Source organism: Frieseomelitta varia, unplaced genomic scaffold (genome assembly GCF_011392965.1).
Source record: "Frieseomelitta varia isolate USP_RPSP 00005682 unplaced genomic scaffold, Fvar_1.2 scaffold_834, whole genome shotgun sequence".
In the NCBI taxonomy this organism is placed as follows: Eukaryota; Metazoa; Arthropoda; class Insecta; order Hymenoptera; family Apidae; genus Frieseomelitta; species Frieseomelitta varia.
This window is the reverse complement of record NW_025110628.1, coordinates 341203-368807: the sequence shown is the minus strand read 5'-3', so window position 1 is coordinate 368807 and position 27605 is coordinate 341203. Positions and strand designations below refer to the sequence as shown.

At 30.6% G+C, this 27605-nt stretch overlaps 5 protein-coding genes and 1 long non-coding RNA gene across 9 annotated transcripts in view; 2 read left to right on the top strand and 4 right to left on the bottom strand.

The window, feature by feature from the left end:
• Window positions 1–316: 316 nt before the first annotated feature.
• Window positions 317–2470, bottom strand: LOC122536416. The gene is made up of 3 exons (XR_006308398.1): window positions 2263–2470; window positions 1470–1670; window positions 317–497 (listed from the first exon to the last, which is right to left on the bottom strand). It is a non-coding gene; the product is annotated as an uncharacterized LOC122536416 (long non-coding RNA).
• Window positions 2471–2998: 528 nt separating this feature from the next.
• On the top strand, window positions 2999–4333 carry LOC122536425. Its single transcript, XM_043668788.1, has 5 exons — window positions 2999–3205; window positions 3325–3496; window positions 3596–3724; window positions 3793–4011; window positions 4088–4333. Exons 1-5 carry the CDS (start codon window positions 3111–3113, stop codon window positions 4115–4117), a joined length of 645 nt encoding a protein of 214 aa, XP_043524723.1. The 5' UTR covers window positions 2999–3110; the 3' UTR covers window positions 4118–4333.
• A 1343-nt stretch (window positions 4334–5676) lies between these two features.
• LOC122536432 (uncharacterized protein CG5902-like) lies at window positions 5677–7755 on the bottom strand. Its single transcript, XM_043668799.1, has 4 exons — window positions 7391–7755; window positions 6776–6886; window positions 6501–6706; window positions 5677–5935 (listed from the first exon to the last, which is right to left on the bottom strand). Exons 1-4 carry the CDS (start codon window positions 7663–7665, stop codon window positions 5769–5771), a joined length of 759 nt encoding a protein of 252 aa, XP_043524734.1. The 5' UTR covers window positions 7666–7755; the 3' UTR covers window positions 5677–5768.
• Window positions 7756–10225: 2470 nt separating this feature from the next.
• Window positions 10226–14070, bottom strand: LOC122536433 (AMME syndrome candidate gene 1 protein homolog). Of its 2 annotated transcripts, XM_043668802.1 has the most exons (5): window positions 13756–14069; window positions 13090–13200; window positions 12810–13015; window positions 12546–12664; window positions 10226–11663 (listed from the first exon to the last, which is right to left on the bottom strand). In XM_043668802.1, exons 1-5 carry the CDS (start codon window positions 13962–13964, stop codon window positions 11628–11630), a joined length of 681 nt encoding a protein of 226 aa, XP_043524737.1. In that variant the 5' UTR covers window positions 13965–14069; the 3' UTR covers window positions 10226–11627. The 2 variants fall into 2 exon arrangements, with proteins under 2 accessions (XP_043524737.1, XP_043524735.1); XM_043668800.1 differs by having other exon boundaries at window positions 10226–12664; window positions 13756–14070.
• Window positions 14071–14490: 420 nt separating this feature from the next.
• LOC122536427 (filaggrin) overlaps window positions 14491–27605 on the top strand; it is a 136100-nt gene continuing 122985 nt past the window's right edge. For all 3 annotated transcript variants that reach the window (XR_006308400.1, XM_043668793.1, XM_043668790.1), the window contains exon 1: window positions 14491–15193. The gene's annotated coding sequence lies outside the window, so the exon portion shown is untranslated. The remainder of the gene's footprint in view (window positions 15194–27605) is intronic.
• LOC122536429 (venom acid phosphatase Acph-1-like) lies at window positions 17686–21660 on the bottom strand. Its single transcript, XM_043668797.1, has 7 exons — window positions 21430–21660; window positions 21095–21202; window positions 20327–20592; window positions 20039–20195; window positions 19831–19954; window positions 19521–19735; window positions 17686–19433 (listed from the first exon to the last, which is right to left on the bottom strand). The coding sequence occupies exons 1-7, from the start codon at window positions 21517–21519 to the stop codon at window positions 19161–19163; spliced, it is 1233 nt and encodes a 410-aa protein (XP_043524732.1). The 5' UTR covers window positions 21520–21660; the 3' UTR covers window positions 17686–19160.

The window sequence follows — 27605 nt, the reverse complement described above, 5'->3', positions numbered from 1 at the left end:
TCACGTTATAAATATTCGAAAATGTTTGTATAAATCAAAATTTTACATCATTTTATTATATTTAAGAAACAATATCATGAAAAACGTGTGTGCAATCTTGCTTTAAATCGTTTCAGTTGCACGTCAGCGTTCGAAAAAAAGCAAGTATAATATAGTATAGTAAAGTACGAAAACTTTGAATTTGATTGTCTAATACAAGAATATACATCCATTTGATAGTACATGTTGATTGATACATGTATACCATTAACTAGTCTATATCCAAATAAAATATTAATTGATTTAATCGTTTCTATTTTCATCTTTGTATTCCAAATTACGAAATTACGTATTATGAAGTAATTATTATGTAATGAAATTAAGTATTATGAATGGTATACCAAATGTTACACAAAATGAATAAAATGTTGCCAGATTTCCATACAAGTTCATCAAATTGTCCATTAATGATCGTAGCATCTATACGTTCCATGGTATTTCTGCAATCAAGGAATAACCTGCACAAAGAGAAACCAAAAGTCAGAACAAATGTGTTAAATGAAGGCAAACGTGCAAAAATGAACGATAATCATATTAATTAAATAAAATTATTAATGAGGTATAAATGAAAGTAAAAGAATGTCGAAGAAGCAGCGCCATCGAAGAGACACCACTAGGTTAGAAAAAGTTACGACTCTAATACGACTTGGTACGTGTTGTTGTCACGAAATTCGACAGCAGAAAGATTCTCTGCGACACGTCTTGTCTCGCAATTGAGAAAATAGTAGGGGATGGGGTGATCTTGAGGTGAACGAACAGGCACGATAATTAAGACGAATATAAATATTGTGATGACTCGCGACAAATCTCGTTCAGTCGAAAGTGTTTATTTACGACGCCGAAGAAACAGGTGCGGCATTAAAAATCTCACATATGCACGTAAGCGTTGTGTTGTTTTGAACTACGAATTTCGAGCTTCAAGGCCTTCTACACCTTACTTTATTTGAGAACTGAACAATTTCATTACATTACACAGTAAGATTATTATTTTAACTATTAAATACGTACACTCATGATAAACCACATAAATTAGTGTTGAATTTAATATTAGAATTGTTAAGAATTAAGCATGAAGTTAAAAAACAAACAGATAAGTAGAACAGTATGTGTATAATAAAATACGTGTGTATACATATATATATATATATATATATATATAAAACAATGAGTTAGTCAAGTACAAAATTACAATATTTCTATTAGTTAGAACTGAAATTAAATTTTGATATAAAATTATAAATAACTCTCAGTATAATGTGTTCCGTTTAAATGTGCTTTAATATGCTATTATTTCTTTAACTGTTGAAAATTACATGTAATAATTATTTGGTTAAATATTACCTTGAGTCGAAACCAAAAATTTGCCACGTTTTATTTTAAAAATTCACAATACAAACACAAATCTAACAACTATTGATTTAAATTTTTACCTCAGAACTTCTGGTTGACACTTTTCTGGATGATTTTTCTGAATAACAATTTCTTCATCACAGATGAGGTGTGCTTCCTTCCGCCATTAAAGGTCTGCTCTCCCGCTTAAAAATCGATCGTGAAAAATATCGATTCGACGTTCCAGAATCGTAAGTGTATTCCATATTTCGCCGTGGTGTGGCGCTGTAATCGCGCGTTTCCTACGAAATAATTTAGAATAAAAAATAGAACACTCTGATCTAAATCAAATACACATAATTCATGAGAAAAAATGAAAATATTCACAAACTTGATGAAAAATTGTCACCACTTTAAATTGAAACATGAGAAATTTTATTATATGACGCAGTAGAATTACTATTTAGGCCATTAAATACGTACGTCTTTAGTAAATTATTCTTGAATTTAGTATTAGTATTGTTAAGAATTACGCAGTATGACATTAAAGAATCAACAAATAAATAGAAAATGTTAAAATACAAGTGTGTGTGTAAAAGCATACGATAAAATACGTACATATAACAATAAGTTAGTCAATTACAATATTTGTATTGGTTAGAATTGAAATTAAATTTTGGTACAAAATAATGTATGAATTTAGTATGAAATTATAAATGACATAACATAGTTCTATTTAAACATTTAGATACTATTATTTCTTTGATTGTTGAAAATTATATGTAACAATTATTTGGTTAAATCTTACCTTGAGTTAAAGCCAAAAATGCATGTTTTATCTTAAAAATACACAATACATACACAAATCTAGCAACTATTGATTTAAATTTTTACCTGAGAACTTCTGGATGACTTCTTTCTGGATGATTTTTTTGGCTCACACTTACTTCTTTACAAATGTGTGCGACGTGTTCTTTACAGATCTTTCCGCCATTAAAGGTCTGCTCTCCCGCTTAAAAGTCGATCATGAGAAATATCGATTACGTTCGAGAATCATAGGAAGTGTATTCCTTATTTCACCGTATTGTGGCGCTATAATCGCGCGTTTCACACAAAATAACTTGGAATAATAAAAAATTAAAAAACACTGGTCTAAATCAAATACACAAAATTTATGAGAAATTTAAAAAAAAAAAACAAAAATATTCATACACTACATAAAAAATACTTTAAACTGTTATAATTTCGTGAAAAAAATGGTAAGACAATTAACTTAATTTTATTTTAAAGAGCAATGTCTCCACTTTAACAATCCTAAGTTTGTTTCGTTCAAAGATATTTATTTTTACATCAGGCAACAAGTGCAAAAAAAAAAACAGTTTTCTTCTTGAAAATTATAAAAAGCGTAGAGTGCGCTAAAAAACCAGTGATATTTTTCATGGTCAGTATTTCAGACCCTAAGACACAAACATGAAGCTCCATTTAATATCTAGTTTATTCTATTCTTAATCAATGGTCAATAATATTTTTAACGTTACCGATTAACGTGAAATAATTTCATCATGTTTGTGATAAAATTGTAGTACAGTATCATAGATGTCATTGGTATCTCAAATTTATTTTGTCTTACTCCTTACTCCTTACTTCTTAGTCAATGATCTATTAAAAACCAGGTGGTGATATACGGTATTAATGGAATAATGAATGAAAGTGTTTAGAATAAAATCTGAAATATTTAAAAAATGATACGTTTCAAACAAGACTATTATGAATCTGATGGTGATATCGTTGAATCTCGGAAGAAGTTAATTACTAACTGGGAGCCGAAACGCGAAGTGTATGAAAACTTATTTTGTAACATAATGCATAAATTTTATGTTGACGAAAATATATAAAAAATTTATTTAAATTGTTATTCGCAATACAAATATAATATTATGAACATATTTTTTCAAGTTGGGCTTTAAGATATGGAGCTGCATTAACAGCAGGGATAGCTGCTATTAATGGGATAGTAATTAATTCAATATTCAGACGAAAATTAAAGTTACGTTATCATGGTTTGAAATTTTCTATGATATTTCTATCAACTGGATCAGCCATGCTTGCATATGTGTCTCATGAAACAGTAGGTTGAAATATGCAAAAAGTATAATATAGTATATTAAATCTTATAATTAAAAAAAGAAAAAAACAGGCACAATTAAGTGGCAATTGTTTTTTTCAGTATGTTACAGAAAAGATAGTGTTATTTCACCACAAATGTTTACCATGTTTAGAATTAAAAGCAATTGCAATACAAGAGGCTAATAGCTTATTATATAGTCTAATTACAACTCCAGCAGTAAATCTTGCAGTAAGATCTTTATATTTTTCTATTTTTATTAATTAATTTGATCATTTATATCGAAAAAATATTTATAGATTGCTGGAACTATAGGATATAGAATACCACATATATTTGAATTAAAAGAAGTTTGGAAATTATTTTGGAGTGTTATCAGACCTGAAGGTAGAACGTTATTGATTCTATTTCTTTGTAATATGTTTGTAGCTGGTATAGCGACTTATTCAGAATATACAGCAATGGAAAAAGTAACAGATATTATATTCAAAATTCAAAACTATTTAGAGAATGAAAAGGTATGGATAACATACTTAATATGTTAATATATTAATTATATACATAGATATCTACATATATATTTATATTATATAGGCTAAAAACAGACTGGAGATCTTCGAATAAAAATACAATTTCTTATATTTTATGATAAAATAACAATAAAATTATTTATACAGAATAATTATTCTATATGAACCAACTATCAATAATAATACAAAATAATTATTCTGTATAAATAATTTTATAAAATTTAGTCATTAAAAAAAATTGTAGCATTTTGACAAAATTTGAATATTTAATGTGACAATAAATATCACAATAAATCATCTTTCTGTAAATACTTGATTTACTACAGTGTACCTATGAAGGAATTCTCTGTATTTAAATATAACATGTTAAAAACAATGAATTTGTAGATTTAATTTTAAACTGGAAAAAATATGTGAGATTATAAAGATTCAATCAATTCACTATTTTAAATTTCTTCAGAGTAATTCTGAGAAATGACATAAACTATGATATTTCATAAAAATTTATTTGAAACATTACATTTTGCATATTATAAAATGCGTATTATAGTTTTGTTCATTACAAAACAATTTTTTTTCTTTACATTAGTATATAAACAACAAATTGTCATAAATATATGAATGATTCTTGTGTTTAAATTAATATTTATACTTGTATAAATATATTTATGTATATATAAGATATTTTTATACAAAAAAATTGTTATAAAATATTACTTCCAATAACTTTCTATTATTATTCAACAATTCTTTGTCATTAGAAACAGTATAATATTTTATGTTGAAGAAAATATTAATGTTTATAATGATACCTTATTTATAGTATTTTTTTTCTTAACACTCTTAGTACCTTGTAATTTTTCTATATCATTTAGAACTAAAAAAACAGTATCGTAGAAATAAGACTCGAGAATGTAAAAATCTCGAAATATATGCATTGCTCCTCAATAGAAACATTTCGTAAATATAAAGCATTAATAAGAAAAGCCGAAATATTCAAAGTATTAGAATAAGACAAAAATCGCATATGTGAAATATATTGATTTTGTTCGTATATCACAATTTTTTGGACTGCAATTATAGACATTAGTATAATGGCTATAATAAACATATTAAGTACTTCTATTTTCTAATTGTTAATAGGAAGTATGTAATAAAAAATAATATACTGTGGATAAAAGAATAAAATAAACTATTACTTTTTACACGTTAAATCAAACTGTATTTGTACATGAATATAAGATAGGCTGAAAAATATTTCCAACTGAATTTAACTTGAATATATATTATTTTCACTGCACTTAGTGTTTATTAATAAATATTCATAATTTCTTATAAAATAAATAAGCATGAAACATAAAATAAATAATAAGCACCACTGGAAATAGTAAAAGATTAAGTTGGACTATTTTTAGTACTCATATTTGTTTTTGTATTCCATAATAGGGAATACAGGAAGACATTTACAATAATAGATCATGATATAATGATAAACGAAAATTTTACAAGTATTTGTAGAAATGAAAGACGATTTTTAGAGATAATATAATAAAATTAATAGATACTGAACACAATTGTGTATATGCAAAATAATTAAATTCTATTATAACGAATGGATGACTGGCCATTATATTATTGCATTGATAATTAATATATTGCAAACAATAATTAAATGTATTTAAATAACAAATATTGCCAGGTATGTAATGAATAAGGAGTTCTTTAATAGAACCCCAGGGCAGCTGCTAGCATCTTCGACCTTGCCAATATGTCATATATTCTTGATAACTCACAGTCACTTTTTCACTCTGGTATCGAGTTAACTTCAAACTACGTCTAATATCAGGAGTAACTAACCCTTTATAGCCTCCTTTATGCAGCAAAGAATCTATCGTTTCAATTTGGTTCCATCCTACATAAGTAAAATTCTAAGTTGTAAAATACTTGCGATTATTCTATAAGTACCTTTACATATTAATATGAAATTCCTATGGAATCTAGTTTTCAGCTTCAGTTTCAAATTTAGAAATACTAAAAAGATTTTAATCAAAGATACTGCAAATAATAATAATGTCCCATAATATGTAAGAAATGTAATAATAAAAAAACCAATGTGCAAACATCAACAATAAAAGAAGAAATAACTATTTTTTCCATTAGTAATCATCCTAATCAGACAACCTATTATGATGAACCTATTAGATAAAGATACTAATAGACTAAAATACAATAAACTCTTGGACGACTTCAACAGATTTCAATCTAAAGAATTATATTACATAATCATCAAATATTATGTAAATTGGTGTGAATCATAGGATGAACATGTATGCGATATTAATTTTCACATTAAACAAAAATCTACTTATTGTCGGATTGTAAATAATTAAATACATTAAAAAATATAAAATTTTCTTAAATTTATAAATGTATATAAATGTTTTCTGAAAATTTATATGCATAAAGAAAATACAAACCTTGTTCTATCGCTACATCGGGTAAATATGTAGCAGTTCTTTTATTACCCTTTTCATTATGAAATTCTATACGAATTCCATGAACTCCTATTATCCAATCTAAATAATCTGCTCCATCTTCAAAATGTCGAAGTATAGAAACACTTACATGTAATCGTGGAAGTTCTTCCAATGTTATTGGATTAAACCTTGAATCCTTAAAAGCACTGTAAATATATATTGTTATATTTAAAATATTCTTCATATTTTTATTGTTTTTAAAGTAAAAATAATACCTGGTAGTAGCATATTCTCGTAATCCCATATGCAAATGCATGGCATTGAAGGTACCAATGCAACCTCTTAGTCTCATATCTTTCCCAATAGTCCATGTTACAAATAAAGGGCTTTAATATAAATATTAACATATTAACATTAATTCTGCTAATATACATTGTATACAAAATATTACTTTCACTTATCATTAGAAATGACAAAAATAAAAAGTATAAAATATAGTTCCAAAAATTATCTTTAAAAATTCTAATTCAAGTATTTATAGTAATTTTAGTTACCTGACACTTTCAAATATTGGTCATAAAATAAAATATATGTAACAATTGTTTTCATTTTTAATTAAATATAAATTATTTGCATACAGAAATTGTATCTGTATTGTTTGAAACATATTTACATTACATTTATAAGAAAAAAATAACCTTCAAATGTAATTAAAAACATGAAATGTAAATATTTATAACAAAGCAATTAGAAAATAAAATGCAAAAAATATATCAGGAAATACATAAGTATTTTAAGAAATGAAATAAAAAAGAATTAATTAATAAACTAATAAACTAAGAATTCATTGAAAAGTACCTGAAATGAAAACGTCCATTATAAATACTTACAAAGCTTCATTACTGAAGTTGGGTGATCTTGGTGGATCAAGTTGGTGCAGTTGGCAGTAGAGGACATCGAAACAATAAAAACCCATCTCAGGTTGAACTATTATCGAGTTCCGCACACGCATACCATTTTGTAAACTTACAGTATTATTACGCGGCGTGCTTCTGGAATTATTCAACTTCTGCTTTTTTGTTCCACAACTAGCTGCCATAGTTCCTTGATCAGTTCTTCCAAGTACAATAAATGTGATCGATTTCGTATTATACATCTTGTTCATTCGTTGCTACCGCATGTGAATGTGAGATTGTATACTTTTACATATTCCGCTAGATGTCTCATCATTCAAAAAAACAGCTGTTTCATTGCCCGCTACTTTTTCAAACATGTACCGTGTGAATCACCCCTAAGATAGGTGTCGGAACTAATTATATTGTTGTCCTTAACGCACGCTGTTGCTCTCTTTGTCTACCGCGCAAATATGTCTGTCCTTGTCGCACGCTGTTGTTCTCCTTGTCTATCGTGCATATAAGTCTGTCCTTGTCGCACTCTAGTGCTCTCCTTGTCTATCGCGCATGTATGTCTGTCTGTCGAACGCTAATGCTCTCCTTGTCTACCGCACAGACATGTCTGTCCTTGTCACACGTTAGTGCTCTCCTTGTCTAATGACGTTAGACAAGGAAAGCAACAGTGCGCGACAAGGATCTATTGAAAAAAAAATTCAACTTTTTACACACATGTTTTTCCAGGACAAAACACCCATAGAAAGAAAGCGGGAAGCCTAATTTTAAGGAGACATATAAAAAAGTTCGCAAATTATTCCTCTTAATTAGGTTTTTTTCGTAATTAGTGCAAACTGTCACAAAATGGACATGGTGGCGCCATCTAGCGGTAAGTCGGTGGCACTAATTATTTATAAAAATACTTATTTCTACATTTTACGGGTCAAATGAAGTATGAAAAGAAAGTTAAGGGTCTAATTAGGGTAATACAATCACCAAAATGCAGAAATAAATATTTTTACTATTAATTAGTACCATTGAGTTACCGCCATTAGACAAGGAGAGCACTAGCGTGCGACAAGGACAGACATATTGATGCGGTAAATAAGGAGGGGGATAGCATGGGACAAGAACAGACATATTCGCGCGGTAGACCAGGAGAATGATAGTGTGCGACAAGGACAACAATATAAATTATTTCCACCGTTTTACCGCTACGCGACGCTAGTATTTTAATGCCTCTAACGGCTAACTCATCCAATCTCTTACTACACCAGTTCTAAAGACACGAATAGTATAAATCGTGAGTGGATGCCGTTTAGATACGGATGAAGTGCGATTTTTGCTCCAAATTGGGTGCCGTTTCTTGGCTCAAGCTAAAGGTTCCTAATAAACCGAGCGTCTGAGGTTTGGGTCACCGGCATCAGCCCTATTGATGAATCTGGCGGTGACTTTGAGACGAAACACCCTATCTTCTATATCCTTTATAACCTTACATTATACATAAAATCATCTGCTACAGAAATTTCACTTTTAGTACTATCTACTGACGAATTGCAAATTGTATATTTTCAGTTATATATAGTTGTATCTATATACAAAAATGAAAAGTTCCATGCAAGAGCAAAGGAAGCAGTTCCTTCTCTCAGTAACCCACCCACTAAGTTTTGTTTGTTCTGCGTGACACTCAACCAATATTCTTAAATTTAAGAATGGTTTGGAAATAACCAACCAGACCAACATTTTTTTCGGGGAAATTCTCATCTTTGCACGACACGTGTTGATGCAAGTATAGGTCATGGTTTCGAATCTTGAGATTATTGAGTTATTACAATTGAATTCGGTAAGAATATATTTAATTTTATACAAAATATAAAAGTAATAATATATTAAATTTTACAATTTGTTTTGCTTCGAGGATTACGAGAGAAATGATTGTAATTATAGAAGATGAGAAACTAATTTTTTTTATAGAAAGAATTATTTATGGTGATTCACTTGATTGCTATTTTATGTCTAAACAAGTTCAAATATGTTTCATTGCGTTTATGGTATTAATAAATGTTTTTATAATGCATTTTATTATGTATTGATAAGAGAATTAACATTTCAGAAATGCATAAATTATTATTAATATTATTAATAAATCATTAAGTGAAGTTTATTTTATTATCAATTATTTTCCTAACTAATTTTAACTTTTCAAATATGCATTCAAATATTAATCATTTCGCAGTTACAACTTTATACATTATATAACTACATAAGTCAATAATTTTGAAATAGAAAAGCTAAAAACTATTAAAACTTACAAATTGTAATATACAAATTAAATATGTGTGGTTATTTATATAATAGACTATAGGGATATTAATAATAATTACAATAATGGTGTAATAAAGTTTGATAATATAAAATTTTTATTCATTTGTTCCAATTCTTTATATTCATTTAATTGTGAACTTATCATTTTTTATGACTATGTATAGGTACATTGTTTTATAAATTTAATCTTTCACTAGGCATAATATATTTTGTTTATTAAAATATTTTAAAATTGTAGAAAAAAATACTCTCTTAATATGTACTAGAATATAAAATATTAAATCTTTTTAATTATGAATGCAAATATTTTTTTAACATACGTTATTATTTAATATTGTCATTTGAATGAATTTTAAAAGGAAAATCAGATTTCAATTATTTGCATATGAAAAATTTATTGCGTATATGAAAACAACAAACTTATATGCCTTATATAACATGATACGTTTTGTATTACTCTACATTAATGCATAAACATTAATTCAACGTAAATATAAAAAATGTACATTTTTCAATTGCTTAATTGTTTTTATAAAGTAGTATTAAATTTGTTCACACTGAATGCATTTATTTTCAATTAAAGAATTAAAATGTTCTATTGTCACAAATCGAGCACATGCAATTAGTTTTCAAATACTAGATACTATTTAATTGTAAGTATATGACTGGCAGTTAATTGGACATCACATAATGCTGAATGATGTATATGTTTAATGAATAATGAAAATATACCAAAAATCTAATAATCCAAGGAAATTATTTTAAACAAAATAATTGTTAAATTGTAGTTAACAAAATCTTTGTTCATTAATATATGATAAAAAAAAAAGCTTTGATACAATAAAAGCAAAAATTAATAAATTTGGCAGTATATAGAACTAATTAAATGAAGGTTAGTAAATAAGAAAGTAAAAATGTCAACACGTGGAAGAACAAATTTTACTATAGATCAGATATATGTTTCATTGAATCATTTTAACGTGTTATAGTAATATGTTTTAACAAAAACAAAGTAATAATTATGTTACAGAAAGCAATAGTAACTCGTATTTTATGAGCCACAATATTAAAATTGCAATGAGATCATCACATTTTCCTCTATAACTATAGTACAATTATTATTAACGCGTTTTAATAGTCATAATGCAGTCCATTGCTTATTTACAGTAGAGGTCCCATTCTATCATTTTTATCACACTGTATCTTTTAGCAATATCTTTTAAATTTTGTAAAATTAACAATAATTTCCAGATAAATATCTACTTACTTAATCATAAGTAATGTTAGTTATGTGTGTTTATCCTTTGCTGTAGTAAAACTCTGGACTATAATATAACTACAATTATTAAATTTCAATGTACGAATGATATAAAAAGTTGAAATAGGATATCAAAATCATTTTCAAAACTTTAATACAATTTAGAGAACTTTAATTTAAATAAACATTTGCACCTAATAGAACAAAATTTGTGTATTTATATCATCAGTACAATGAAATTTAAATTAATAAGCTAAAAATTAGTACTTACACATATATTATTTACGAATTAACCATGAGAAAAACACAACAATAAGAAAGTTTTTACCTTCCTTTGTATGCGAGTAGTTTAAAAGAATATAATATATAGTTATCTAATTCATACTAGTTGAATCATCTATACAAATTTCTTATAACTTTTGATAAATAATGATACAAAAGTTATACAGAAAATAATAACCATGTACTATATATGAATTAATAGAACATCATTAGAAGAAATATTATCAATAGAAAATCTAATGTTTTTCACTCTTTACTTATGTATTTATCTAAAAATGATACTCTATATATTTTATAATATACGAATAATAGAAACATTTTCGCGTGAATTTGTACATTAAACCTTGTGAAGCAGGCAGTGAATCGCAGGCAGCATCACTGTGCTATAAAGTTGTTCATGTCACTCGTATACTGCAGACATAAATACAAATGGACACAATAAGTATGATGGCAGAAGTAATTGCACATTATATATAATCTCTATTTGTTGATTTTAAAATATTTATTCTATGGACTGAATCATGTTACTTAATTTATGAACGTATTAAAGCACATGAGAGTAGGCATTTATATTATAGTACAGGTTTTAAAATCCGAATATCTAACATATAGTTTTATGAATAATTATAAATATTGAAGTTAAAAGTTAATGCATCTTCCAGTATGCATATATATTTTACGATTATACCAATTATTAAGTAAATAATGATATTAATTGTAATATGTAAGAAATAAGACAGTGCCATCATACACAAAATGCTATCATCCTCAAGGAGGACTATGTGGTATCATAAAAGGAAAACTGTGTATGCAGAAACATACAAAGTATAGTAGGCACCATTTTAAACAATGAAACATTGCAAATAATAGTCGCCTCCAATGTCATTTTCGTTTACGAATTCCGCGATCAGCAGATTCTTGTGATGAAAAACGATGAACGCGAGGAGGAGGATGAAAATGAGAATGTGGTGGAGGATAAGATGAATTTGATTGATCCCACCAAAATGATGAGTAATCCCATATAGGTAACATAACTGGAGAAATAGGGGGTATCGGAAGAGGATGAATAAATGCAGGATGATTACGTTGTGCCATTACAAATCCATGTTCCTGATTGGCTATATAAGAATTGTATTGAGTACTATTATATAGTACGTGGGAAGTATGAGATGTATTAGCATTATAATGAATTGCAACAGAATTTTGTGGCAATTGGGGTCCTTGACTAGGACCCCAAGCCAGCTGCTAGCATCTTCGACTATGCCAATGTGTCATATAATCCTGATAGCTTACAGTAACTTTTTCACTCTGATATCGTGTTAGTTTGACACTACGTCTAATATCTGGAGTGACTAGTCCTTTATAACCACCTTTATGCAGCAGTGAATCTATTGTTTGTATCTGGTCCCATCCTAAACACAATAAATTCTGTTTTTCAAAATACATATATGTTATGTTTATGGCAAAGAACTTTTTATTATATGGTATGGTATAGAACTATATAATCCATAATAAAAATATTAATCCAAAATAATAAAACACAAAAGAATTACAAACCTTGTTCTGTTGCAACGTCGGGTAAATAAGTAGCAGTTCTTTTATTACCCTTCTCATTATGAAATTCTATACGAATCCCATGGACACCTACTTCCCAATCTAAATAATCAACACCATCTTCAAAATGTCTTAGAATTGAAACACTTACATGTAAACGTGGTAGTTCATCTCTTGTGATGGGATTAAAACGTGAATCTTTAAATGCACTTAAAGAAATTTTCAATGTTTTTAAAAATATAGAACAATATTTTATGTAAAATAAAAATATAAAATAATTTACCTGGTTGTTGCATATTCTCTAAGTCCAGCATGTAACTGCATTGCATTAAATGTACCAATGCAGCCTCTTAACCTCATATCTTTCCCAATAGTCCAGGTTACAAATAATGGGCTATGAAATATAAATGAAATTGAATTACTAAACATATAATTTCTTACATGATTTATAAATAAGTATTGTTTCAGGCAAAATATATCAATTGCAAGTTAAAATTTAAAAAAATGTTTTCATAACAGAAGCTTTTTTTATATAATGAGAAATATGTAACAAATAATCTAAACTTACAAAAAGTTATATATATATATATATATATGTTATATATATGTTCTATATATATATTCAATATTTATTTTCTTATAAATAGCATTATGAGAACATAAATAAATAATAATAATATATTTCAAATGTAATAACTAATATTAATTTCTACATAAACAACCAATTTTTATAATTAAACATGTATTTTGTATCTTGTTGGGGTGCATTAAAATTATAACAAAGAAACAAAGTGAAGGCATACGAACACAATAGGACAGGAAAGAGAAAGCAGCTGATGGCATAGGCATGTAAGATAAAGATGACCATATAAGAGAAAGAGACGACAATATGAAAGAAAGACTAGAAAATTTAAAAAAATGAAAAATGACAATAAATATCATTACTTACAATGCTTCGTTACTGAAATTGGGCGGTTTTGGAGGGTCGAGTTGATGTAACTGGCAATAAAGAACATCGAAGCAAAAGAACCCCATCTCAGGCTTCACTATTACACTGTTTCTTATTTGCGTGCCATTTTGTAACACCGAACCATTGCAAGGAACACTTGATGAATTGTTTAGCTTCTGCTTTTTCGTTCCACAACAACCTGCAGCCATGTTTTCTTAGTTGATTCCTTGAACAGTCGCAACTACTGCAGATACGATCGGTCCTCGACCCACACGACTTCCATTCTTCTCTCTACTGTCGCGGGCTCGACCGCGCGCGCGTTCCGTTAGATGTCCTCATACTCGTGGAAACAGCTGTTTCATTGTCTGCCATTTGTTGAAAGCGCGGCGTCGAACGGTGAAACTTGAAAATCGGCGGTTCTTTTTATTATCGTTATATTTGTGAGGATTAATAAATTAAAAATAAGATAAACCGATCAGAAAAAAGGAAATGGAAGCGGTGCTCAATAAACAAAACAGTTTTCGAGAATAAGTACGTTCAAGAGATCGTATTTGAATATTCTGTCGTACAATACAATGGCAGTTACAAATTTCAAAAAGAGACTCAATCTTGGTAATATTTTTGCAATAATATTTGTAAATATATGCAAAAGTAATTAATGCATAATAATCATAATTTGACTTTAATAATTGTTTACTCTTCAGATGCAAGCAGCACGATATTGTATAAATATCGTTTTATTTTGTATAATGAAACGATACGCGGTAGTTAGAGTATCGTTTGTTTTGGCAAAATGAAAAGCACTTGTGAAATAAGTGTGAATAGTGAATACAATTGTTTGAAGAAGAAACTATGCCGAGGGCACCGACTTTTCTAACCCCTTACCTGGCACCTGTTCACGATGCACCGGAGAAGCCCAAGGCGTGACAGCAGATTCAACCTGGCAACATGTGAATGCTTGTAGCTGTCCGATATATATATTGCTAAGTGTATATATTTTTTTCTGACAGCTGAAATTCTATAGCTTATCGCATAATAGTTGCGAGAGTTGTGTCAAGTGTCTAGTGAAATTACAATTTTGATTTCTTCATCTCGTACAATCAAAATATGTCTTCTCAGTAAACAAAGCAACAAGTTACCTACAAGGAATTGGAAGTTAATCTTTGTCTCTGGTGCCAAAGTAGTGATACGAACAAATGAAAACCTTAATCTTAATCCTTGTTAGTTAAAAAGACATACGAGTGAGAACTTAAAAGTAAGGCCCATGAAAGTAATGTGACATTGAATCCACTATTTATAGTCAACTTCCATATCGCTCATCATTCATTTGGATTGAACATATACATATAAAAAGAAAGAAAAAAACGTGGACAGAAAGTAGAATGGAGTTACGGAGGAATCGCAGAATCAATCGATGTTATTAGCGGAATAGAAATAGGTAAGAATTTTCCTTCTGTATTTACTCCGCCTGTGTCGCGTTACATTATTCGAATCTCGCTCGTCGATGGTCATTTCCAATCTTGTCTTGAACTTGTATATATGTATATGCATATGGTATACCATGTTTGTATTTGTTATGTACAGTTTATACATGAACACGTTATATAAAATGTGTCATAATACTCTGAACGTCCAAGTGTGACTCACATTTACGCAATCTTTACGCGGCGCTCGAATCAGATTATTTCGAATGGAGTCTCGCACGGATATTCAATGAATGGAAAATTCGAAAGCGCGAACGCTATTGGGTAAGAAGAAGAAAAGAAAATTTTGCTCCTTTTCAAATTTAATTAGAAGCAATTGCCACATATCTATGCACTAACACGTTCTTCGAAATCTTTCGATTGAATGTTCTTTTCTTCTATCTGTTATTACTTACCATTCCGAAACCGTATCACGGTGTATATCCCTTGATATTAACATCTGAAATAGGCATTACTGACATTGCCATCACACGTTCCAATTTACACTCGGCAAATTATCCACGCTTCTGTGGCGTTGATGCACGGTCGAAGCGCACCTTAAGCAACGCGCCGAGTTAATTACACTGATGAGACAACAGTGATCGATTCCACATTTTAGTGGCAGATCGATTCACATATAGTGGAATAATTGTAAACATCAGATGCGAATTTAACGATACATTTATGAAAATATAATCCATATTTTTGGCGAGGAATTGATTTTCATGATAGACTTTCTCTGTGATTTGAGGTTTGACCATAAATTAATAACGACAAGCTATTTCACTTAGACACACAAAATGCATTTGCTGGTTTAACGTAGTTACTGTTGGTATTGATAATGCACTTGTGTATGCATCCCACCGACGTGGTTTTACCATTTAGGCTACCAAACAAAAGTTTGGCCAGCCGGTTATTCGAATCGATTGTAGATGCTATAAACGAATCACCAAAAAAGTGAAAGCTATGTCCCATTGTATCTTCTTGATTTCAAATAAAATCTTTTCAAATAAAAGATTCTCCTTATATAGTGATGTGAAAGTCAATCTACCTTTAACATGGCATTTAAGATAATGCAATAATTACTTGCTCAGTGAATTTATTGTATAGAGAATGAAGATTAAAAAACAATTAGAAAGAATTGAAGGTTGCACATGATGCAATCGTCGCGCAAGTAGTTTTTACGCGTAGGAAAATCGCATTCCTACGTATAATTGAAGTAAACGTTAAGAAAAGTTGCAAAGATGTGCGACTGCGGCTATATACACATTATAAAGCTTGACAATGCTCTTCTTGCAGCATTCTTTCCAATGATTGTCTGTGTTCTCCTTTTCTTTGTATCTATACACCACTTAATTTTACCTCATTCTTAATGCAAGAAATTTTTCACAGTAAATTTTGTCCCATGGAAACAGCGATCGTTTTTTTTTTTTATAAAGTAATGGTGTCAAAAGTGTCTTTAGCTACTTTCTTTTTATTTCGCTACATTGAAATGTGCTTCACGTTACTGAAGTATCCTTGGCCTTTATTGCACCAGGATGAATTCATTATTAAATCTAGGAAAGTATTGTATATTACGCTTGATTTAAAGAAAAGTTTTATTTCATAGAATTCTTGTAAAATATACATTGACGAATATATATACTTTTGTATTAAAAACGATATGATTAAAGTCAAGAAACAATATGATTGAGCAAACCGATGCTCTTGACGATAATGCAAATGACATCATGACGGTATGCAAGTCGGAATTCACGTAATGTAGTTTGAGAATTTCTTCAGAATACTTCTGCATCGACCGCTTATCTTCATCGGTTTTTTAAATAATCACATTGGGAAATCCTTCTTTAGTAGTCATTGTTTACGATGTGATTCGTGAATTCCCACACGTTTTTCTTTCCCTTGCAATTACGATAAATCTGCTTCGATTTAAAGTTATATGCATCGTCGAACGATGATCTGTGATTTTCATTCAATCATTTACGATTACCTAATTGCTATAGATTACACTTTATAAACTATTCAGTTGTGTATAGTATTATTATTTAGCTAAGTAAAGTTTTGTAAAATTCGTTTCAAAAAGCATTTGTTAATCGCGTGGAAGAAATCTGTAATTTTTTTATCAATTCTTTTTTCGTATCTAAAATTATCATAAAAAAATCATTTCGTATTTCTTAGTTTAACACGATTTTTTACGCTTACGTATCCCTAATGATGAATAAGGCGATGACGGCTTTAATACTATTATTAAATATCACACTTACTATTCACGTGAATCTCGATAACTATCCATCAAAAGCAAATGAGTTAGTCAAAGATTCTTATTTACTGACGTATAAAAGAAGATGAATGTTAATTTTTTTGACGATATGAACGAAGATTATCGATAATTTTAAAAGATGAATCTTATCGATTGTTCTAAATATGTTCATAGTAAATGTAAGAAAGGAAATTATAATTTAACAGGTTTAACAAAATTGTAGAGTATTCCAATTCATTTGCGAACTAATTCGTGCCGTTGAATGTCAAAATATTTCTTACTTAGTCATTGTAGCGTTTTCGCAAAATGGTGTGCCGTTGTGAAAGTATTACTATATTGCAATTGTAAATTCTCTTCTGTTTATGTGTAATTCGAACATTTTCATTAATAATCTCTATCAATATCTCAAATGTTTCCATTGTATCGTTGAATTTTTAGAAGGTTGAATATACTATACAATGACTAGTTTCTTTTATTGTTAATAGTTTACAACAACCATGAGTTCCAATAGAAATATTTCTAAATGTTCGTTCTTGTATTGTAATACGCTCATTTTTATCTGTTGTGATTCTCTTCGAGAAAATTCAAGGTTAATTGTAGTCTTATTGCAAAAGATTAACTATTACTCGTTAAAAAATCATTCTCTATGCATGCTCGAACAATTTAATTGGTGAACTTGTATCATAAGTATACACGTGCAAATTGTTTTATAGCATAAATTAACACACAAGTTTCTCAAGTTTAAGTTGAATCGTATGTATAACGTGCGTGATGTGAATCAAAGATTTTTTTGTTTAAGAATTATGCATTTAAATATATTCAAAGTAGTTGCAATTATTCAGGTATACGTTGACCGATTTTCATTTCATAGGTAAAGTAATAAACCCAGTATTATTGCCTCTGCATCGTCTCGAAAAAGATAAAAATATATGACACAAATAAGACCGTAAATCTGTTACAAAAATATACTAGATTGTATCGTCAATAAAAGGAAAATTGATCATTTTAAGTTACTTCTTTCAAAGAAGCAAAATTTTCAATAATTTTAATATTCATCAAATGCATTTCGCGCTAATAACAGAGATTTATATCTTTTACAATTTTTGCTGCTCAAACTGTCAATCCAAACCAATAAATATTTCGCTAGATCTATTCTACGGAGGTTCTTGAACTTTTAACCCGGACGGAAATAGGAGAATCAAGCCGTCAACTTGCAAATCGAATCTGCTCTCATTTCGTGTCTGCCAAACACTCTACTTTATTCACTTACGGGAATATTGGCATTGCCGTGATCGTTGAACTGTATTTTTAGTCGATATACCATTTTAGAATGCAATTGTATTTTTCTAAAATATAACAGTTTCAAGTTCAAATAATACATGGTACGGACAATTATGTATAATATTTTCCTATTATTATATACAAATAACTAATATACTAATAATCTTGACTAGAGATTACAAAAATATTGCAATTGTTTATTTTAATATTTTATGAAGTATCTATATTACTTCTTTGCCAATATCTTACGTTACTAGTATTTAATGAATTTATATAGGCACACGTATTTTAATTTTTTGTTTCATTAACATTTTTACTAACTATCTAGCACGCGAAACATCTTATCAACATTTTCCAAACATTAACAATATTATTGCAATCCTTGCTCTGTTTTCCTAATATCAACGATAAATATTAACAATACCAGTGTGTAACTTTGAAATTGTAAAGATAAAAATAGATAATAGATAATACCAAGTTTCTCCGACGGCTAAACTCGATCCTGAAGAATATACTTTATTGCTGCTGTTCTCAGTAGGATGACAATAATATTCATCATCGCTTGGTATTATATCCTTCACGATGGCAAAAAAGTCTTCTAAGGGACATAGTTCTGTGCAACCAGGGATCGTTTCGATTATAAGTTGTTCGGAAACACCAGTCCAGAATAAAACCTAGCAACGAAATATTGAAAATAATTATCAATTAATACAAATAAATTTCAAATACGACATTCTACGTTTTACGGGTGAGGTATTTACCCGAACGTAATAATTCCCTTTCTTATCGCGCAGCGTTTCCAAAATGAGAGTAGCACCGTATGCAGGAACAATGGGTTCGTCCAATTCCAAAGCTCTTGCAACTGCAGCTACGTTCATCTCATGCGCTGAGAAAAAGAACGCTTTCCTATCATAAGGCTCTAATTTTCCCGCTTTGTACATCTTAATATCTTCCACGATTTTGCGTATTAACAGTCCTGCAAAAAGAAAGTATAAAAATGATTATTGTATTATCCCATACGACATCGACGATAGCTTCCTACGTGGAAAAAATGAATTAATGTCATTGTACCTCCATTTAAACGTTTCAGTGTTCTTGTGTACGATCGCAGTTTAAAATCCAACGCGATTATTTCCTTCATCGAAGTAGGATAAACCATTTGGGTCCATTCTGGGAGAGTTAGGTTTTGAGCTGCCTAAAAATCAATAATCCGTCTGATCTTTTCGAAAATCTGTATCGAATACTTGAAGTTGCTAATAACGTGCAAAAGTAATTTCACCTGTTCCTTTAATAAATTATAAAGATAAGTGACGGCGGATGTTGTGTCGATTGCTTTACCAGTCCTTTCGGTCAAATAATTCATCACGGATTTATATTTCTTCATTAAATCCTGCGCCTTGCTTTGTCGCAGGAATTTCCTGTATTCTTCCCTGTATCTTGAGTCACGAGAGGAACAAAATATAATTACTGCTAATGCGAAATACCGAGAGCTGTCAGGTGTCCGCGCGATCCTATTTTTCACGAATAATTCGCCTCGCGTAATAAAGGCGGACGCGAAAAGAATTACCTGGGGCAGTGATGCGGAAATAGGAGATTGTCAGTTTCATAGGGCTCGAAGAACGAGAATGTTGGAATCCAAGGTAGACGCGGATTCCAGGTTTGCTTCTCCGAGGGCGGGAATAATCCAGCCAGAACTAGCTGCAGAGACAACTGAGTTCTTGGGATGAGAGTCGAACGGGCATAGATCTTCTCTGGCCAGTAATCTGGCCCGAAATATCGATCGTAACGTTCACGAAGCATTGTCCCAATCTTGTATTCTCGTAGCTTGCCTTGCTATGCACATAGTTTCACGAAACAATTATCATCAACAATTACCATAATTACTATAATTTGTAGACGTGTATCGTCAATGATACTTTAACTCTATAATTGTTTTTATAATGACAGTTTTCCTTTGTTGTTATCAACGACACAAACATTAAAGAGCTAGACTGCAATAACCAAGTACAAAACTGTATGTGTAGAATGAGTCAAGTTATTCAAATTTTAAAAACATGGAGTTTTGTAAAAAAAGAAGTTGTTTGATCGTACATTCAAGAACTTCTTCGAACTCGCAAAATATATGATCAAATCACACCTTAGTGCGATGCGATATGAGATTTAGATTCGTATCTGAATAAATTACAATCTCTACCGCATGAAATTACATTGAAATATTGAAATGAGGACAAGATCATAACCGATATTTATAGTTGTAGGATACACTGGCGTTACATACTTTACACAGCATTACGTTGACCTGTAATTATCGCAATCGTAAATTTTTATTACTTACGTTCGTTAAATCTCCATCGCCCATTGGATAGTACGAATAATCGCGATAAGGATCATTAGGATAATTTTGATGGTCTCGTTGAGGTACTTTCTCGCCGTGTCGAAACACCTTGAAAAACACACACTGCGATTAATTTCAACTATCTTTTACACTAACGATTATTCAAAAAGAATCACCGACTATTTTACGCATTGGTAGATAAATGATTATGTACTTTCACCACGAGATATTTAGGAAAGGAGGTTATATCCGTTTGAAAAACTACAATTACTTGCATACGATTTTCACCTGGAACGACCGTGAAAAAAACTTTCGGCAACAAAGTGATTATTTACCACGTGCAATAATTGTAAATCCAAATCACAGTTGACCATGGTGACGAATAAAATAAGGGTAAAAACCACCATCGTACGGTCGAGTAACATCTCTTGTTTCGTTGGCACTGGTCTGATAACGATACAAAGAACCGGCAGGTACGTCCGGAATGTACAATTTCTCCGCGCGATCTACGAATGAGTATATATTGCTGTTCATACTTAACTAAAACAACTGGTCGGGTGGGGGTGGATAAGGAACACAGGCGAACAGGTTTGCAGTTCTCTCGATTTTTATTGTGAGTTCCTCGTTTTTGCTTGTTACGTTGATCCTTTTCCTGCTGCTAACTCGCGATTGAAGTGCTGTTCCAAGGCCACGTATTTAAAAAAATGAAACTTCTGGTAGAGGTTATCCTTGGTCTAGGTAATTGAGGTTCAATATCACACTCTCAAAAAAGTCGATGTGCTTCGACGTCGATAAACAAAGATTACTCTGGATCGCCTTGAACATACTTTACATATGTGGTCTCTTGCAGTTGAGTCTCAAGAAATGCTTTCGTCCACTATTTTCTCTTGGTTGATCTATGAACTTTCACACCGCCTCGCGAGAAGCAGAGAAAGTAGGTAAAGGTTGAGTTACATAATTCATCACCGAATGTGTAAATAATTACGAGTAATTTAAGAAATGGCAGATCTTTCCTAATCCACTGAAGTTTACTTGTTACTAAGATACGTCAGAAATAATTTGAAAATAAGATTCACGTTGTACCTCATATATGGAAGTGACTCAGTGCTCGATCAGATTTCATATAAACGACAAGCGTTAATTGATTATGTAATTAAAACATTTACATGGATTTGTAATTAGTTTCATTATCGTAATTACGCGTACTACTATCTGCAATCGAAATTCATCGACATAACAGCACACACACGAAGCTTATGAAATATTTTCCTTAATTTAATTTATTTGCCCTAAGAATTTGATATTAAAGTGCCAAGAATCTACTTACGCTCGAAATGCTGCAGCTTATGTTGAAATCGTTTTCTGCATAAATTCAAATGTCTGGAATTTACGAGGAAAAAAGAACTTAACTATCTCTTAAAAATTGTTTCATTATATAACTGATTACGTTCTAAATTGAAAATATATATAACTTATCGTTGATAATAAAACTTATCGTTGAAATGGATATTTGTAAATTATTTTTTTGGTAACAATTCCGACGGACTAGTTTCCGAAAACTAGCGAGTATTTCGTTGATAAGTTCGTTGATAAGCTCGTTGAGCTATTTATAATCGTGTTGAAAAAGAAGCAAACGAAGAAACCTTTCCATAACCGCATGCAAAATGTAGTTCTGTAACTTTTCAGTACAAACGTTCGCTAGTTTATCAAGGATAAGGCAACTTGATTGTTATCGATAACCTCTATTTGATTGTAATATAGTACCACAGGCTGGTACATTGGCTATTCGTCCTATTGCATTCTCTCTCAACCACGGTGTTATAAATACGTTCAGTTACGGATATAAATTGTTCTAAAAACTTCAATAGTTTAGATACTATTTTAGAGCTGAAAAATCGAAATACTATCCTTATTTTACGTATTACAAAAAGAGAATATTAAACGTTTACGATGGAAGAAAGTATTATACGAATTATAATCATCGGTAATTTTATATTTATTCATTTTGTACAAATGTTATTAGACTGTGGATTATCATGCATTTGTAAGAAATTTAAAGATACAAAAATGCACAGAATGCACGTAATGTGGAAAAAAAAAGAAATGAAATATCTGAAGTGCAATAACATTATACTCTACATAATAATTAATAGAGAAAACAATTTTTTATCTAGTTTCTCTTTTCTAAATTTCATTTATAAAAATATGAATTTGCATAAAGGTCCACAGTCTAAATACTATATTAGTCACTTCGTTTTGTTCAAGTAAAGACATTAAGATCTGACGTCGTCTGGATTTTCTGGTTTAGCAATCTCATCAGGCTTGTCTGTCTGGCTTTTCCTTTTATACATTGGTTCTCGGAACAATAAGACGTTATACTGTATGTAGGCAAACAATACAATTACAGTAATGATATAATGATAAAACAATTTACTTTGAAATATTAAAAAAGAAAACGAAGGTTGTAACTTCGTTCGAAGTTTATTGTATCTGAAAGAAAGTAATTCGATTGTACGGTAAGAGATGTAACTCAATTTTTACGGAATTGACGTTTATATTTTTACTAGAAAAAGGATGGTAAACACAGGTATTTTTAATCACTCTTTTTAATGAAAATTATTATTCACTTGCCTCGCGAATATATTTTTCCTTAATGACCATCGTTAATGAATTGTTTTGTATACACTGATATAGTGAATAGAAAACGATGAATGACCACCTTATACGATTATTTGAAACAGAAATGTTCATTAATCGCAATTTAATTTAACAAAACTTGTTACACATTTTTTATTTTACATTAAACGTTGTAGAAAATATAACGAGATTGGAAGCAAGATATGAACTATTTATGGACGATAGATTTTACACTCTGCTACTTCATTTAATCGAAAATCCTCGATCTCGGTTCAGGTGCGACACCGTATAGGTTACATCTTTTTTTAAATCCTCCTTGCTTTAAAATAATTCTTTGCTATATGTAGTTCTTGGTACTTTTTCTATTTGTCAACATCTTGTCGTATTTTTGAATATTGAGTACGCCTTTGTTGAGAAATCACAATGGAAGATTTCCTTTGAAGCTGTTCAACTTTCAATATTAAATATTGTAAAGTATTACTGCTCGATTCCAAAGTTTTCTATTTAAAGATACAATGACGATTTTCCATTGAACATGTACTTAATTCGTTTTATATTGGTTTGAAATCTAAATGTGAAATAAGTGACAATGACAGATCGCTGTCGACATGATTGTAATGTGTTTTTATAGTGTCGGTGCACAATGATATACTACGTCATAGGATCGTAGGTGAAGAAAAATTGTCACAACTGTGCATCATAGGTGAAACAGGTTGTGGGTGTGTCTTCTGAATAAAATTTATCGATATACGCCTCTGTGTCTTTCACTGCGGACACATGCATATTAAGGGGTCGAAGAAAGAAAATAAACCGATCTTGAAAGACCATAACCTCTAACAACCGTGCGCTATGTTCCTAATGAATCTTTAAAAAGATTCTTCCTGCCACAAGAGCCGACATTATCTGTCGCAAATCCTTATCGCGAAAAGATTTCATGAAACTTTATATAAAGAAAATTACGACCCGGGTAATGTGTATTAAAACTGAACTCACCGGCAATCAATCCTTCTTGCAATCACGTGTGTAATGCAGTCGCTCGGCTTCACGTTGCTAGATTATTGGGAAATTTATGAAGTCTTTATAAATAGATGATTAATAGTATTTGTCTTTTTACTAATAGTATTTTATATTATTAACAGTATTTGTTTTACGCGGAGCAAGTTAAACGACGCGTATCGTAAAGGACTTTAACAGCAATTTAAATAAGTGCTTGTCGCTTGTAATAAAGAAATTTGGTTGTATTTTAACAGGATTCATTTCTTTCAAAATTTCAGTCGTTCTTACTAGATATACCTTTTTTTTTTTTGTTTTTAACAGCTCACGTATTTGTTGCATTCTGCGATTATAAAAGATAAAGAATCGATTGTGTGTTTATCTTAATCGCGTATAATTTCGAACGTCATTACATCGAAGAATAGTTCTGCGAACAGCACTTATCTCGGGAATATATATTTAAAGCAGGTACCGATTGTTAACAGTACACCTTTATTGATCTCGAGATATCGAATGTCGCGACGCATTATGCAAAAATCTCCGCTAGACTGTAACTATTCGTTGCAAGTTGTTCGATTTTATCCAGTTTTCACAACTTCTTTCTCTCTTTTTCTCTTGTTCTCTCTCTATTTCGCAATTCGTTCTTATCGTGTTCGTTTTTTTCTACCTGCCTTTTTTTTTTAAATTCACTTCCACGACTGGACTTTTGATCTATTAACACATCTCTGAACCGGTATATCAATTATTCGATTCCACGTTCAAGGCTGCAGTCAGAGACCTTGAGTCAAAGATCTCTCCGTACAACTATCGCTAAGTTTCTCTTTTTATATATAGATTAAAATATTATACTATATGAATTAATTAATTTTTTATACTATATGAATTAATTAATTTTTTTATCGTCTGCCTTCTTGTATCGGTGTATTGAAATTTTACAACAAATCCTCGTACATTTCCGAGCACTTAGAGACAATTTGAACTAACTATACATGTAATTACGCAGGATGAATTATATTAACATTTGTTTAACTATGCAAGAGAACGTGTAATTTACCCGGATCTTAAATGCGTAAATCCTTAATCTAACGTCCTTGCATCTGTGGACGAATACAAAAGTGAGTGGAAGAGAAGAAAAAATGATTAAAATGCCGGATATACATACATTAGAATGTGATACATACGTAAATGTTCTTTGAAACATAAAATCCGTGTACATATATCACGTCCAAGCCATAAAAACTGAACAATATTTGCTATGACATGATAATCAGATTTGTCGTTCGTGGTAAAAATTAAGCATTAAAATAAGTTACTAAGTAATAAAGACAACGTAATAGAGATAATGTATTTACCTGTAATTGACAACTTGGATATATAGGCATGTGCACAAATGGATTATATCTTTCGAAGTATTTAACGTTGTAATTAACAGATCAATTAAATTGTCATAATTTCTTTTTTTTTCTTTAAATATTCATGCGGTTATGCCGTTGTGTTCAAAGACACAAAGACGATAATATCCTAGTGAACAATCGTGGAGTAATTTAAAACATAACGATTACATTGCTAAGAACAGAACGATTATATTCCTTCACATCTTTACGACAAATATTCCCTCAGAAATACCTGATTTCGTCAGTGCTGAATGGAACATCCTTAGAGAGTTCCAATGTTTAACATTGTTGTTTATCAAGATCTACATTGCCACCCGAAACTGTATTCAAGAATTTTAATCTGGCTACAAATGCAACGTTCATCGTTAGTGCGAGATGCGCGGGGAGGCTCCCCATTATTACGTACAGAATTAATAATGGATGCGCCAGGCTGCAAGGGAACAGAGTCGCAAATTAGGCGAGTTTCTTATCGTGAATGTACAGCCACGTGCATGTCGCTTTTATGATCCGCAATCATTCACGCATTATAATTTTTAATAAGCGAAGTTAACGTTGAACAGGAAATACATTTGCTTTTATTAAGTCATTTAACTTGATTAAAATGCAGAGATACCAAGATATATATACACTGTTTACAGAAACTACTAGTTTATTCGTCGTTCAGACTATCGTGCCCCTGTATCGCACCAAGTATTCTTGGCTGCGAAAATATGATCCGGCAAATATTTTTGCACGCTGTTTGGTCTATCAAATGTCGAAACGTAGAAAACGCGGGAAAAAGAAGCGGAAGGACACGTAGAACCGCATCGTTGTTAGATACTGCAGCTGCAGTTGCAGTTGTAGCTTGACTGCAGGCTGTTGAGAAGGGAAATCCAATACCATGGAATTGAATAACGTATCGACAGACGTCGTAGGATGCGAAGCCACGTTCTGGAACAACTTCCTTCAGCGGAGACGACGATAGATCTGCCTGAAATCGATTTGGTTTTCGGCGCCGAATACTTAATGTAATTCTTCAATTTCCTTTCTTTTCGCTTTGCATCTCTTCGTCTCTTTCTTCTCAGACAAAAACTTCTTTCGACAAATATAAGCTCCACGATGAAATTATTGGTGGGTCTGACTAATAAATGTAAAGTGACGTATGTTCGTGATATGAAGAAATTAAAATTTAAATCTGCTATGATATGAATATCATATGTATATAGATATTTTATGACAAACTGATGCAAAATTTTCAACCAAAAAGCTTTCATCCGGGATAAGATAGATATAAGCGAATGATATAGGTCACCGGAAGTTCGGGTAAATTATCCAGCGTACAAACGAGCTTATGTTCCAGGACACGAACGAAGTTAGACCTTGGGCTAGTAACCCACATAATGTGCACTGAGGTAACACCACTGTCCTTCGGATATCGATAATGCTCGCACACACTTCCCCTAGTGTACTTTATCCTTCAAATTTTGTCGGTCTATAGTTTATATTTT

Coding starts and splice junctions, on each gene's coding strand:
- LOC122536425 (XM_043668788.1), top strand. CDS start 3,111: ATGATACGTTTCAAACAAGACTATTATGAATCTGATGGTGATATCGTT. Junction 3,206..3,324: donor TGGGAGCCGAAACGCGAAGT/GTATGAAAACTT, acceptor TATTTTTTCAAG/TTGGGCTTTAAGATATGGAG. Junction 3,497..3,595: donor CATATGTGTCTCATGAAACA/GTAGGTTGAAAT, acceptor TGTTTTTTTCAG/TATGTTACAGAAAAGATAGT.
- LOC122536432 (XM_043668799.1), bottom strand. CDS start 7,665: ATGAACAAGATGTATAATACGAAATCGATCACATTTATTGTACTTGGA. Junction 6,887..7,390: donor AACTTCAGTAATGAAGCTTT/GTAAGTATTTAT, acceptor TTTATATTAAAG/CCCTTTATTTGTAACATGGA. Junction 6,707..6,775: donor CGAGAATATGCTACTACCAG/GTATTATTTTTA, acceptor ATATATTTACAG/TGCTTTTAAGGATTCAAGGT.
- LOC122536433 (XM_043668800.1), bottom strand. CDS start 13,964: ATGGCTGCAGGTTGTTGTGGAACGAAAAAGCAGAAGCTAAACAATTCA. Junction 13,016..13,089: donor AGAGAATATGCAACAACCAG/GTAAATTATTTT, acceptor AATTTCTTTAAG/TGCATTTAAAGATTCACGTT. Junction 12,665..12,809: donor CGACGTTGCAACAGAACAAG/GTTTGTAATTCT, acceptor TATTGTGTTTAG/GATGGGACCAGATACAAACA.
- LOC122536429 (XM_043668797.1), bottom strand. CDS start 21,519: ATGTTACTCGACCGTACGATGGTGGTTTTTACCCTTATTTTATTCGTC. Junction 21,203..21,429: donor ATTTACAATTATTGCACGTG/GTAAATAATCAC, acceptor GTGTTTTTCAAG/GTGTTTCGACACGGCGAGAA. Junction 19,736..19,830: donor ACTGAAACGTTTAAATGGAG/GTACAATGACAT, acceptor TTCTTTTTGCAG/GACTGTTAATACGCAAAATC.